The sequence below is a fragment of the Centroberyx gerrardi genome, chromosome 5 (assembly GCF_048128805.1).
Source record: "Centroberyx gerrardi isolate f3 chromosome 5, fCenGer3.hap1.cur.20231027, whole genome shotgun sequence".
NCBI lineage: Eukaryota > Metazoa > Chordata > Actinopteri > Beryciformes > Berycidae > Centroberyx > Centroberyx gerrardi.
This window is the reverse complement of record NC_136001.1, coordinates 17403369-17418798: the sequence shown is the minus strand read 5'-3', so window position 1 is coordinate 17418798 and position 15430 is coordinate 17403369. Positions and strand designations below refer to the sequence as shown.

Here is a 15430-nt window from a genome sequence, read left to right as displayed (position 1 = left end):
AGGGAGTGGAAATTTGGCATGGCGAAGTGACTCAGATATGATGAAGCACAGTTGTGTGTCGGTGTGACATTCCACTCTCGCATGGCAAAGTCACCGAGGTCGATCATCTCCAGCTCGGGGGCGGACGTCACCGAAAACCACAGTCAGGTCGACCAGTGAATACAAGGAAGTGATCCGGTCACAAGGCAACACTGATTTTTATTAAAACAGGAAAATACAATGGCTTGCAAACATGTGCCAGATCAGTGTTATTTCTCATTTAACAAAAGACATAAATACAAAATAATAAAATAAATATTAAATAATAATGGACAGTTGTAGTAAGACAGGATGTAAACAAACTGTAAAAACGAATGACTTGAGGAAAATGCATTAGTACATGAGCTGTGTGATACACAGGCAAACTACCAAACACAAGAGAGTATGTGATTCATCACCCTGAGAGGAATAATTCAAAAATTATAGTCTTGATCATGAAAAAATTGTAGAAAAATACATAGACGTAAGGGTCCAGAAAACAGAGGCAGAAAAAGTGAGTGCTTGAAGAAGTAGCCCTTAGTCATAGAGAGCCTAAAATATCTCGCTTTTAAGACTCCAGTTCAGTCATAAATACAAAGCAAAGCAGTCTTACATTGTCTCAGGTTTTGCACTTACTTTTATAAGGCTTTTATTTACTATATTACATGACTTGCTTAGGTTCAATAGTATAAAACATAGATTTTTTTTAACATAATGATAAATTATTTCTCTCTGTCTGTTGTCATAAAGTACTTCAGTGTTTTCAGTCTCAGTCCTTTCTGAGTGGCTTGGAGGATCCACTTCAGTCACGCCACATAAAAGCAGTACAGCTTTTCCCACTTGGTCAGTCCTCCTCGTCCATCAGTGAAATGCCATGGTCAGTCAGTGCATTGTGATTTGGTGATCTCCTCGGATCACACCGCAAACACACTGAGCGAACTGGTCTGGTCTTTCAGTCCAAGGATGCTGTAGGCTATCCGTTTCATGTGACCTGGCAACCGTACTCCGATGTTCCTGATGTCTCTGAAAAGAAAAGACAGCGTGATATTAAACTTGATGTTGTGAAATGATTACTGGACTATGTTTGGACTGTTTTACATAAGGAGACTACAATGGCACTCGAGAGGGTGGGGCAGTGGAGAATGAGAGGAATGACATGGGCAGAGGATGAGTGTAGTATTCCTGCATTCAGAAACACTGGCTAACAAATGTTCAAGCTGAGAACTCAATGCTTTCTCTGTGTTACCACAAAATGTGGCAATGTGCCAAATGAATCAGCGCTGGGTGGCATGGCTGCATCTGTGGCATGTGTGCACTTACTCGTGCCTCATGGCGAGCACCTGCTCCATGCTTGTGATTCCGGCGCAGGCGAAGCTGTCGCTGTACTGGCTCATTTTGATGGACTCCAGCCACTCCGGCACTGACCTGAACATGGTGCCGTCACAGCCGCTGGTGCTGGGCAGGCGGATGGACACACTGCGTGGAAAAACATATGTTAAGATTACTCATTAGTTACGGCTATTTTATGTACATTCTCTCTATTCTTCTTGTCTATGCTTTAGCTCTTATATAGCCCAGGATCTTTTTTGGCAATGCATAGCCCAGTAAATACATATTGCATATTTAAACAATGCATAAGCTGTAAATATCAAAGATATGCACCAGAGAAGTACAAGATAAAGCTTTGTTTTTGTTATTTACCCCAGAAGACATCTACTAAACTTTCACTTTCAAACCCCATGTAGCCTCATTTTAGCCTAGACTTCTATAACCATTTAGGCGTCCTTTAAGCGGCTAATTTGTAAAATTGCTCAGTGGGTTGGGTGCATGCGATTGGATATGTTTGAACAGGAAGGAACAAGTTTTACTGTCAACATACCGTGGATCAAAGTCAGCAATGGTTTTCAAAGACTCCGGGCTTTGGAGCAGTTTGTCCAAAATGTTGACAATGTCTGAGAAGCGCGGGCGTTTGGAGCGGTCGTGCAGCCAACACTGCAGCATCAGCTGGTAGACGGCGGACGGGCAGTCCATCGGCGCCGGCAGCCTGAAGGCCTCGTTGATAGCCTTCATTACCTGAGGAAGAGGATGGGGCGCAGTTGAGGCAGTGCGTTCAGACAAATTATATTCACGGTAGTAGAAACACACTAGAGTTGGAACAGGCAGCAGTCTGAAAATGTGCTGTGTTGACATTAGCAGTTTATTAGAAGAGGACTGTGGGAATTGCACTGGTCGTCAGGCCCTGGGCAGTTTTCCATCAACACCTACCCAGGATAGACTCTCAGCGGTCATACATCAGAGCCCCTGGAGTCACCTAAACATTCAATCCTTCATTTTTACCAGATGAGTAGGAAAGAGGATTTGACAGATGAAACACACCTCGTGGTTGCTCATGTCCCAGTAGGGCCGTTCTCCAAACGCCATGACTTCCCACATGACAATGCCGAAGCTCCACACATCGCTGGCTGAAGTGAATTTCCTGTACGCAATGGCCTCGGGCGCCGTCCAACGAATGGGGATTTTACCTCCCTGACAGAAGAGAAACATTAACAAATCATATTTAATGGATGAAGGGAGTGGAAACGCGAGGCGCTGAAAGAGCAGCAGTTTAGATTGGGCACTTGAGAGTGATAATGACATTAACAGCACCACTGGTAACTAGGAAATAATACAGGGTTTGTTTTCTGTTACTACGCCTCGCGGCTCTGAGATGTGGCTGTTAGACTTACTCTGGTTGTGTAGGTGCCTTCCGGATCATCCTCCAGCACCCGCGACAGGCCGAAATCAGACACTTTACACTCCAGGTTGCTGTTCACCAGAACGTTCCTTGCTGCCAGGTCACGGTGAACGTAGCTCATATCTGACAGGTATTTCATGCCTGCAGCTATTCCGCGCATCATTCCCACGAGCTGGTATGATGGAATCTCCCCATCATGGTCCTGGAAGGGACAGAAATATTAAGTATGACTGTCTCTGCTTTTAGTTAGCGTGTTGGAACTCTAGCAACTGAATGAGTGAAACCTTTATTGCCCCCGATGGGAAAAAACCCATCATGAAAACATCGATCATAATCATATCAGTGCAATAAAACAGCAGCAAAGGAGCATAGTGAAGCTCAAGTCAAGTGATGCTTCTATTCACAGCAAAATATGTACACTTACCCTTAGATATATGTCAAGAGCTCCGTTCTCCATGTATTCTGTCACAATCATGGCGTGCTTGACTGAAAACGAGACAAAAAGTGGTACATTTAGTGAAGGAGAAGTGGTGAATTCAGTGTGGGGGGGGGGAAAGCAGATGACAGAAAAGGGTAGAATGCATTCATGGGTGTTCAGTTTGGCTTACATTTGGTGACGACTCCCTCCAGGCGGATGATGTTCTGGTGCGAGAACTGGCCCATGATGCTGGCCTCGCTCAAGAAGTCCTGCCTCTGCTTCTCTGAGTAGCCCGGCTTCAGAGTCTTGATGGCCACCGCCACCTCCCCTCGGCCCGGGGCCTTCATCGCCCCGCGAAACACTTCCCCAAACTCTCCTGCGTGGCAGACAGAAAGCAGGAGGGGGGATTAGAAACGACACCCTGAGATTTCATTAATTAGAAGGTAACAGACACTTTTAAGAGACATTTAGTTCTTTCTCTTCTTTACCTGCACCAATGACTTTTTGTTTGGTAATGGCATTGGGGTGAATTTCTGTGGCGAACTTCAGGATGGCGATGTTGGGATCCTCGTACATGTGTGGATCAACGTAAGTCTTTAGAGGCTTCAGTTGATCTAAGGAGGGAATGAGATTATTAGGCTGTATATTAGATTGGGCACACTTGTGTAAATTCAGTAAATAATAGTTTGAATGAACTGTTTTATCAGAAAATACTGATCTGAGATATTTTTTGCTAACCTGTCGAGAAGTAGGGATCTTCGGGTCCTCTCCTGCCGTGAGAGTTCAGTCTCCTGAGAAGAAAACAAGCATAATCACTATAGGACTAAACAGCATACAGACTGTCATAGCAGTAATTGCAGGTCAGTCTTCGCTCAAAGACCAAGGCTGTTTTCAATAGCAGCACTGGCTATTACTGATAAATCCTCCATGAGCTATCATACCAGAACATCCTCAATTTACTCAGGCCTGCGGCACATAATCATACACTTTTTCAGGTTTGTAGACAACATTTATCTAAATGACATGGGCCATGAACATGGATATGAAGAGTGTCGGTACCAACCGTTTACGCAGCAGCAGGACAACCACCACGATGAGCAGCATGATGGCTCCCCCCACCACAGCTCCCATGACCACCGTGGAGTTGTTCTGGGTCTTAGACTCCGCTACAGAAAGAAACAACAGAAAGAGATACACACATCAATAAAAGTATGTGAAATAAAAGCCACTGTTATAGATATAGATATAGTTAAATCTAAGACATTTGAGACAAACACATATATAAAATTGTTAGGGATGGGACGATATATCGAAATTCAATATATCGCAATACAAAAATGTGACAATACGTACGTGGGGCAGAAAGATTTATTGCGATATTAGCTACATTTTATTCTGCTGTAGTAATCACAAATGAGACAGCTTGCCATTTTTCACAAGCTCTCCATCCAAATTATATAATTTGAAGTTTGTAATGAAATGTTTTTAATTGCTAGAAAGATTTGTGGCTCAGAAATAAACATAAGTCTGCACAGTCATACTTTGTTGTCATTGAACTTTTATTTATTACATCGTATCGTGGTTGTATCGAATCGTGAACCCCATATCAAATCGTATCGTGAGATTAGCATATCGTCCCATCCCTAAAAACTGTTATATCTTCGTTAAATTTTTAGGGCTACTGTTACCTAATGATGATGTCTGGAACTCATGCTCCACGCTGTAGCTGCCAGGGTTTCCTTCGGCACTCAGTGCCTGGACCCTGAACATGTAAGTAGTGTCTGGGGAGAGGTCGTTAATCTGGACCGAGCTTTTCTCCAGAACCAGGACTGTGTAGGTGGTGACATCGCGCTCATTGTCATCATCCTGCAAAGAGACGATGGGATATAAGTTTTTTGTTTATCTTTTACTGTTATTTAACCAAGCAGATCAATGAAGAACCTTTTTATATTTGCAATAACAGCCTCAACTGTGAATGAGGGGAAGAGATAAGACATTGTATCTTACTTTTCTGCGGTACATAAGCTCATAGCGGTGGCTGAGGTGGGCGGGAGGTCTGCGGGACAGGGCCCAGGACAGAGACAGACTGGTGGGGCTGCGATCATCCAGACGGATCAGCGTCACCTTGGGGGGATCTGACGGCAGGTGGAGGATGGAAAGCAAAATAATAGTTAGTGACTAATCATAGGTTTCGGAAAGGACATTTGGAAATGAAAGCCTTTGGGATTCAATGGGCCAACATTAAATTCCTGTGTCATAAGCCCTTTAACTGTACAACCCCTAAAATATTACATGAAAAGATGGCTAAACATTTATATCACTCTATTAAATACACTCTCATTATTTAATCATACACCAAGAGGCACTTGAGCTACCTAATGTCCTGGCATTATCACTAGGATATTAAACCTAACCAGTTATGCTAATGAGTATTTCTATGTCAACATATTTTTCTTCCCATAACACATGGGTGGTGTTAATATGAACCCTCTATCTTAAAATATGAAGGAGTTGTTTGAAGAAAATCGGTTTTCCTCATTAATATGCCAATTTATACTGCAAGGTGCTCCAAAATCTAATCCGATCATCTACTGTAAAGGGGGAACCTGTGGTGTAAGTATGAAGTTTCTATCATCTATTGTTTGTGAGTTATTGTGCTCACAGGAATGTGTCTACACACTGAGACAGATAGACAGACAGACAGACGCAATTGATGACATATGTCCCACATGCCATGTACCATGGTGACGGGACATAAAAGAAACATTTAATGTGGCCAAGCTAACCTGTAAAGTGGAGAGCGGTGGTGATGGTAGCGCTGGGCTTCTCGCTGCTGTACTGGGACACTCCGCTGTGAGCCTCCACAGTGAAAGTGTAGTTGAGATGAGAATCCAGCTCGCCAACTGTGACGGCGGTGTCCTGCAGGTCTGCAGGACCCGGCTCGAAACGGATCTTCTCGCCGCAGGGGACGCACAGGGCCCCGTCGCAGCGCTCACACACCACGCTGTAGGTGAGGTCACTGCGACCCCCTGTCACCAGCGGAGGGCTCCAGGACAGCTGCAGCCTGCCCTCCGCCGACAGGGTGGTGGAGGCCAGCTCACGAGGGGCGCTGGGTGGCGCTGGGGGAGGAAGTGGATAACACAGCAGTTAGCCCAATCCTCTAAAACCCTCTCTAATGAGCTGAAAGTTGATTTGGACTCGGTTCTTACCGGAGCAGGCTGATGTAGGAGGGTCCGAAGAGGAGCGGTAGAATCCTTCCTCGCATGGACAGACGATGGCGCCGGCTGTAGACGCCTTGGTGTTCTCGGGACAAACCTGACACAACTCACTGGATATAGATGGCTTGAAGTAGCCTGGTTTGCACGCTGTGTAAGAGAGAGGGAATTTGTCAGTTGAAGCCTGATACAGGCACAAGTACACACACACACACACACACACACACACACACACACACACACACACACACACAGGAAGGAATGACTGATGAAATTGCTAACAATGAAACTGTAATATCACACCCCTATGTTTGACAGGAAACATTTGTTGTGAGTAACCTATAATCACTGTGTCTTTGTGTCCAAAGGAATGAACTGGGATTTCCCTGACGTTCTGCCTCCACTTGCCTGTTTCGCCTGGAGTCCTAGTCTCAGGTCACACTGCAAGTGTCAACCGGATGACAGTAGAGCATTAAATCTATCAGGTAATCAGCCTTTCCCCTGTGAACTCTCAACTCAAATGCCCTGGCAGAAAATCTGTGTGTTTTGGCAAAAGGAAGCAGCACCTTGGACACTGCTGAAGTGTTGAGGACTTTCAATGCACAGTTCAGGACACAGATAAAGAGCCTTCCATTCCAGGGCATGGAAGGTTAATGAGTGTGTACCAGGACAAGAGCTGTAACTCTGTCCGTGACTGATGTTTCCTTCCTCGCTTCCTTCCTTCATTCCTGCCACCAGTGGCAAATTACAACATGTAAGGATGAATAGTTATGACGGGAGAACCAGGAGGAGGAAGAGCTGCTGGAGACGAGTATGATGTTGACTGTGTTTATGGAGACTGATGCACGCATTTTCTGAGAGGGGTGAGAAAGAGCGCTGTTTACTTGAAAAACATTTAAAGGATGGATTATTTGAAAAGATCTCCTCTTCCCTTCCCATTCTACTGTCTCCCTAGGGAGCAGTCTTTCATCTGGGCCCTGTGCTGGTGGCCGAAAGATGAGAGGTGAACAAGAGATTGGAGAGAGGTCGCGTTACTTCACCACCATGGCAGAAGGACCTTTGCACTACAATTATTGTCACAATTGAAGAGAGGGAGCAAGTTTGAGTTTGAGTAGGAGGGATAAGGATGAATAGATGGATGGATGGGGGATGGTAAAGGTCTCAAGCACCGACAGAAGTTCTCTCTGGGGAGTCACTTGGCGGGTGTGGGGGTGTATAGAGGTCTTTTCGCATAAGAAAAGGGGGCCAGCCTATTTCATCTTGAGCTGGAGCAGCAGGACCTCTGTCACGTACCAAAGAAACTCCAGCCCTATTCATCTATTGTCTCTGGGATTGGACAGAGTGGTGCCATAAATATGTTGCATTAATCATTACAGCTTGCAAATGGTGGCATGTGTGCAATGTATGCAAGAACCAGCGCAATCACTGTTAATGTCAACTTTAGACATGATGAATTCTCATGATGAGGCAAAACGTTTTTTGAATTAGAAATTATTACATTAAATCTGAGTGTTTTTGTGCTTCGCTGTACACAGGGATTTTGTTAATCTACAAAAGGGTGAGACATCTGTTTGAATTTGTTCCAAAATCTTTTACATTCATTCATTTATTTTTGCTTGTTGACGGAAATAACGTCTCTAATTGTCCCACGCTCCCTTTGAATATGAAACGCATGTGAAAAGGACTTATGTTCCGCACCAGTGCATCTGTTAATTGAATCTGTTTTTTGCTCTTTGTGCCGCTCCATTGTTCTAATGAGTGGGAACATGGATTAGGGAGCTCGTTGCGTGTGTTAACCACCGGATGAAAGAGCAAAGAGAGGCAAAGCAGGGCATGTCATTGGCTAACAGCTGTCCTGTTGGTCTACTAATCCTCTTGACTAAATTACACTCCACACCTAACTAAGCAGCCACGAAACTAACCACCCTCATGCGCCAACTGTCGACTCACTCCCCACCCTCGCTCCAAGCAAGGACAACCTGCTTATTTGTGTCAGTCAGCATTCCTCCTCATCTCGCTCAGCTTCTTTTTCCCACAACAGTTGGGTACTTCAGTGGAAACCACATCCAGGCTATGGGCCGCTTAGGACATGACTTACTCTAATAAAAGTTATTTACTGAAGAGTTTCTTTGTAACAATTGAGCAAGGCCGTTAGGATTTCTTGCGTTAGAGAGTTGGCTAGAAGGTAAATGGAAACCACAGCATAATAATCATGTTTTTACTTCGCCGACAAAACATGTTTCCTGTATCCCCATAATAAGGTCATCCTCCAGACTTTAGAATCACAGTTTTTCCTGTCATTAATATTTCCTCTCTCCCTCTCGCCAGCTTCCGTTTCAGGTGCGTGGTCAGGAACCACCGAGTCTGGAACATTCCCCAGCTTCGCCTTCCTCCCTGCCGCCCTAACCATCAGCCCCTTTGAAGTGCTTATCCTGAACTCACTTTTACAATCTTAATATAAGAGTCTCTCTTTGAAGTGCGAGTTTCTATTACCTATCGGTGGTTTGGGTGACTGTTCACCTGATCCGCTCAGTTATAGGAATGGATTCCAGGAACTGAACAAACTCTTCCAGTCAAAGTGACTAGATCCACTGGGGGACCCTGTAGTCATAAACCACAGCCTGACTCAGTCCACCCTCTGACAGGCGTGCCTGCACCGTCCCTGTAATCTGTGGTTTCTGTAGCCTTGGCAACTGAGGCATACAAATACTTGTGAGAAGAAGACACACCACTCAGGTACTCTTTGTGGCATATTCACACGGCCCTTCCTTAGTCAATCAGTACTGTAGGTGACGCGAGGGTGAAAGAATTCCTTTCAAAAATCCCCGCAGCTCAGTGAGCTTACAGTGCCCTTCCTCCCTCCTTCCTAGTCTCTCTTTACCCCGTCTCTCCTCCCACGTTTCCTCCAGATAGTTCAACACGCCACACCCCGGAATGCCAAAGACAGGCCAACTTCCACACAAACAATAAGAGCAAATATGAACACCGCAGCCATGTCCTTCACTGAACACAGCAGGGTATTTTTTTATTGACCTTCCATATTCACTCACAGGTTTTACTCGAGGGCATCACATACTTCAAAGTTCTCACATTCCTTACTTTATTCTGGATGTCACTCACATGAACAGACACACCACAAGCATTCGACAAAGTCCCCATAATTTTAAAATTATATGTGTCTCTGCTTTATATATTTGTTTTTAAAGGCTACCTCCCCACAAATGCCAGAATGGTTAACATTTTTACCCTCATGTCCCTTGAAAGCAAGTCTCATATCCATCTTTACATATCACCTCCAGCCATTCTACTTTTCCATAAAACTTCAGCCCAGCCCCATTCCTCAGTCCTGAGAGACAGACAGTGGAAAGAATCTATTGGCCAACAGGTAAAGAGATGATGCATTAACGGCAGACCTTTTCACAGCCGTCAAAACTTCCACAATCCTTATGAAGCAACACCATGGTTGCCTCTAAAGCCACTAAATCAAAACAAACAAGTTTAGGCCCCTCTCCTGTTTTCTCCCCTTGCCGTGCCCAGTCCTACTTTACCTGACCTACTTCATAAGAGATGTGCTGTGTTTTTGTGAGACGCTTGAAAGATTTCCAAACAAACCAAGCACAATTAACATTCCTGTGCATTGATTTCTTCTTACACCTTGCCAAAGTGGTGGTTAGGTGTTAAATTGTTCTAAATACAGCAACTCCTACAACACACACAGACACACAGACACACACACACGTCTCACTGGAGTGCATTGCATACTTCTGACATTGCTTACCTTGGCAGGAGTCCCCAGTGGTTTCGTAGCCGGCACGGCACTGGCACTGGCCCACTGGAACCACCCATTCGCCCTCAGCTGTGCAGTAGATGCGTGGGGTGGCCGGACTAACAGCGTCCTCCACACAGGAACCCTCCACCTCCCTGAGAGCGTCAGCCACGGTCTCCGGGAAGGCTGCCAAGCTCTGCACTGTGGATGGGCACGTCTTGTAATACACTCTGACAGAGAGCAGCGCCACGCAAGCCCCCATGTCCTGGAAGGCCAGATAAAACCCCTTCCGTGACAGAGGCCCCACAGTCCTCGTCTCCACGTTGGTCTTCAGTGCACCGCGGCCCCGCGTGATCTCATCGGGAGCGATGGTGGCCACTTTGCGGAACTGGCCCTTACGGAAGTTGGTTCCCACATCAGCGTCGGCCTCTGAGATGAAAAGGTTGAAGGTTTCTTTGCAGGCCAGCGAGGCACCATCAAAGGTGTTGCAGTCTCGCACGACAAAGCGCAGCTCTACAGAGACCCGTGCGGTCCCTGGGCGCCGCTGGATGAATGTTGTGCGTAACCAGTTGTCCTGGTCACTAGAGTCTATGTTACATACACTGTAGGTATAGAGAAGGGAGCCATTCACCACCGTCTGGACTATCTCCCACTGCAACACAGATAGAGACAGAAAGAGAGAGGAGAGGGGTTAGTTTAAGGGGTAAGAATCACTGTTACTAATACTGTTAATAATGAAAGGAGGAAAAGCTTTTTCAGAGACCAAGTGTCGGGTTCAGAAGCTTTGTTCTTGCCAAGAACCAGTTTTATTGACGAGACAACTCTTTTTCATGCTGAGGGAGAAGCCCATAAAATGCACAAGTGAGGCTGGTGCTTTTTCCACACATTAGGATTGTTGGTCTGGACATGTGCTGCGCTCACAACGTGTGTGGTTTTCCACCAACGCACAAGGGTGCGTATGTGTGAGACAGACATAGCTCCGACAAATACTACTGTAGAATACCAACTAACATTTATGGCAGTAAAATGAGCTTTATAAGCCCAGTGCAAAGGCACGGCAGCAAAATTGGCAGCAATTAAGACTTTTTAAGAGAGGGAAGCAATGACGAGTAGAAAGATTAAAAGCCTCTATTAAACGTTAAGAACTTTAACACCTCAGAAGGCATTAGTAATTGTAGGTTGAGGGACTGAACCAAGGACCACAGTTACCTTACTTTTAACTGGTGTTAGAAGACGGAGACAGAGAAATGAAGTTACTCATTTCAAAATGAGACACAAAATGATTGATAGCATTAGATTAAAGTAGTACTTTATGAAGCATGGGAGGTAATTTAAGTCTGTGGTTGACAAAAAGACAGAGGTTATACATATTAGATCCTTTATATTTTATAGATACTGAATACTGAACATCAGGTAATGATTTTTATCCAAAGTGGCTATATTGTATTTAGACAATAAGTTAAACTACAGTATGTTTGCTGTAGCCAATCAGGAAGAACATACACAGTGTAAGATCCTATAGTCAATAGTACAAATTTAAATACGCTTTGCAAGTGTGGGGGAGTTGAATGAGAAAAAAGCAAACATCTGAAAGACAAGGGGAAATCCTATCCGATACAATGAGAATACTTGTATCTGTAAACCTAACAGTCACACAGAGAAAAGCAGCCCGTGCTCTGGAAGCGGCCACGTCCTGTTGCTTTTTTTAGCTGGAAAGCCACTGAACTATAGATAGAGGGATGGTTCTCCACACAACCAGGCTTTCTTTCTCTTTTGCTCATGTCTTGTGTTCTGTCCAGATCTTCCCTCTGTTATATCTCAGTTCTTAGAGGGATCACAGGGACAAATAAGCGATCGCTGGGTTTTGCGGATTAGTGCTGGAATGATAACTGCCTGTTGTGTACTTGTATTCAGAAAATGCACTCCTACTGTAAATTTTAATGTAGCTTGAACCTTGACATTTTAATGGCATTCATAGTTTCTTTATGATAGGGTAGCTTTAACACACAAGTAGCCGAGCTCTGCCAAACTTTTCCTAGCTGCCACTCATGCCGTCTCTCCCAGAAAGCTTTTCTGATGGACTGAATGAGCAGAAGAGAGGCCTCCATTTTTACTATTACATCTTATTTTAATTCCAACAACATGTAAGCCTGGGCTGCTTTTTTGTTTCTGTTGTCACACACTGAGAAAGACGTCTTCAAGTGTTGAACCTGGAGTGTTTAAAATGCCTCCTGAGGTATAAATACTCACCCCGTCCTCATATGGCCAAGTCAACCAGCCCAACTCTCCTCCTGAAGCTTTCATATCCAGCAATGTTTCTACAGGAAGACAAATCAATAGATATAACAAACACATAAGAAACAAATCAAATGTGAAGCATAAAAGAACAGGATTGAATTTACCTTTAGCTATTTAAAGAATGGCAACAGGATATGAATGGCCTGTTGTATGTGTAACAGGCCTACAATTGTCTCACTGACTGTATAGCCTAACTTATAACTCTGGGATGGGCAGAGGGTTAAATATATTTTTGTTTCTGAGGCTATTAAATAATAAGAAGTGATTATGATTTTACAATTCAATAAAGAGGCAGATCCCGTTCCTGGGTCTCTAGTGCCAACAACTTTATGGGGGGCACATGCCTTGCTTTGACAGTTTAATCAGGCATGTCGGTCTGATTCAAGACTTCATTGACCGTGTCCCCCGCGAGCTCGGGGTACAGCACTAATAACGTCTGAGAAAGGCGTGGGAAGTTAAAGTGCATGACGAGAGAAATACATGAGCGTCGCACCACATCATAAAGTGAAACACAAGTCTGACACGTTTTGGCATCACGCAGGTGTCCTCGGCCCCAGAGCTTACAAAGGCCTGTACTCGAATTCCCTTAAGTAATACCTATCAAAAACATAAGTGAGAGCCTGAGATTATTGAAAATTGATTGAATAATTGAATGATTATTTAGATAAGACAACGTTCCAATGTGAATTAAGAGTGACTTACATCAGATTGTTTTTTTTATGTAGGCTACTGACAGAAAAATAAAGATTATGAGGGAATTTAACTAACTTTAACTTAAAATAAGAGGAAAACTACAATGCCACATATAGCCTATAGCATACGCACAGCAGAAGTAAAACACCAATAAATCACATAAAGTGTAGGCTATCGCATTCCAGCTTCCTGAGTCATACGGGCTATAAAGCTAAACTTCTTACCAATATAACATGAAAGTACTTACGTTCTTTTGACTGCAGGCTGATACATACTTGACTAATAAATAAAAAGGAGAACAACGTGACACGACGGAAATCCATGCTTCTACAACTTTAACAAAACCATCTATATCCCACAGATTCGCTCGGTCCGCCGGTCGGTCTCTCTCCACTCCAGTTGATCTCTGTACTGGATGAGTGAGCACGAGCCGGAGCCCATTGAGAAACAGGTGGCGTCATCCGCCCCGCCCAGCGGCCTTTGGAATGTGGAAGCGTTCCATATTTGGTTCACTGGGGTGGCCAAGTCTCTCTGACCGCACCTGTTTCATTGATATGAATGTATTGTAATAAAATGTTATGTTTATTACCTCTGCCAAGGAGGTTATGTTTTCGGTGCCGTTTGTTTGTTTGTTTGTCTGTTAGCAGGATTACGGAAAAACTACTGGCCCGATTTTCATGAAACTTCGTGGAAGGGTGTAGCATGGGCCAAGGAAGAACCCATTCAATTTTGGAGCGGATCCGGATCCGACTCACGAACAAGCAATAATAGCACGAACCTTGGCGGAGGTCTGCACTCTCCAAGTGCCCTTCTAGTTTATTTATTCTTTTATTGTTTTATCAATCCGTTTAACCGGGTTAGACCAATTTCGATGAAGGTTTTTCAAAGGAGACGTGTGCAAGAGAACAGCATCATGACAACAATTTAGAAAGTTAAAATCCAGTCAAAATCCAGTCAAATAGTCACCCAGTAAGTGAATAAAGCCTTGTTGGCTATATGAAAGTTTGTTACCTCAAGTTCTGTATCAATAAAATGTTACAAAATTATTAGGCTATACCTTTGCTGTAGTGCATACATCATAGGGTCCCCCAGCCTAGCCAACAAGCTTACCAAAAATTATCAAACTAAATTAGCCCAATATAAACTATAATGAACCAGATAGACAGTAAGGTAAACTACATATAGGTTAACAGCAAACCCCACCCAAAGGATAAATTTTTCTCACAAGGTTGTGTATACGTTTATATGTTTGCTTGTTCTTGCACCCATGGCTGCAAGGAGCATTTCCCCTTGGGGACAATAAAGTTGAATTGAATTGGATTGGATTATTGATTATTGAGCTTATGACAATGCTAGCCATTGGCACAATTTAATCATGAGCATTTTTAAGGATAGGATAGGATAGGATATGATAGGATAGGATAGTACTTTATTGACCCCCGAGGGGACAGGAGAATCAGTTTCCACTCATTCTTTACATTTGTGTTCAGTGTAGCTCGGTGCCCTACTTATCCAGATGCGTCATCTATATCTGCTTGGGAGTATAATGAAGGATGGAGCACTAAGCCTTATTTGTTAACACAGGTGTAAGTACACTGAAGAGGGACAGGAATTTGACTTTCCATAGGTGGTTTAGCAATATCAGCTTACAGTCCTTCTTGGGTGCATTTACACTTGCATTTAAATGCATCTCTAGACACAATCCAGCATCCTTTATCTGCATTGGAATTTAAAGGCCAGGTGTAAATGGGGTAATAATGTTGACAAAAATTAATATAATAAAATTAGTGTCAACAAAATCATTTGTTTACACTGACAAATATCTTTGCGCTGTGGTAGTCTTTCATTGCTAAACAAGTGTGTAAGTTGGACAATCTTTTCTGACTGTCTTCCAAGTAATTGCCTGAATCCTCCACAATATCTCATCCAGGACTTGTCTTTCCCACGACTGGCAAAGGAGGGGTCAAGTGGGGGGGTGGGTTGGTATGAATATATGACTACTAATGAGACGGTCTTCATAAAGAACCTTACAATTTGGGTATGAATATGTGAACACAAAGAAGACCTGACAATAGCATCACCTAGCAACTGTTATCTGGAGGAATTTCAGAGTCAAGTCTTCTCTGTGAAGCGACGTGTACTTGGACAGGAGAGCCCCTCAAGCTGAGAGCCAAACACAACCGGCCACCCTGACAAAGACCCCCAAAAAACCAACTGAAGAGGCTCACATTGTCTTGTCCTATACGTTACCATACACGGACATTAATCATACAACAGACAGAGTGAAA

The 15430-nt window shown here is 43.9% G+C and overlaps 2 protein-coding genes across 2 annotated transcripts in view; one reads left to right on the top strand and one right to left on the bottom strand.

The window, feature by feature from the left end:
* Positions 1-15430, top strand: part of LOC139908569 (semaphorin-3F) — a 287062-nt gene that overhangs the window by 105348 nt on the left and 166284 nt on the right. The gene's annotated exons all lie outside the window — the stretch shown is intronic.
* Positions 87-13538, bottom strand: epha2a (eph receptor A2 a). Its single transcript, XM_071895245.2, has 17 exons — positions 13390-13538; positions 12402-12469; positions 10164-10803; positions 6380-6535; positions 5957-6289; positions 5178-5305; positions 4859-5036; positions 4234-4336; positions 3909-3961; positions 3659-3784; positions 3361-3546; positions 3177-3238; positions 2745-2954; positions 2395-2544; positions 1898-2091; positions 1339-1494; positions 87-1041 (listed from the first exon to the last, which is right to left on the bottom strand). Exons 1-17 carry the CDS (start codon positions 13463-13465, stop codon positions 933-935), a joined length of 2928 nt encoding a protein of 975 aa, XP_071751346.1. The 5' UTR covers positions 13466-13538; the 3' UTR covers positions 87-932.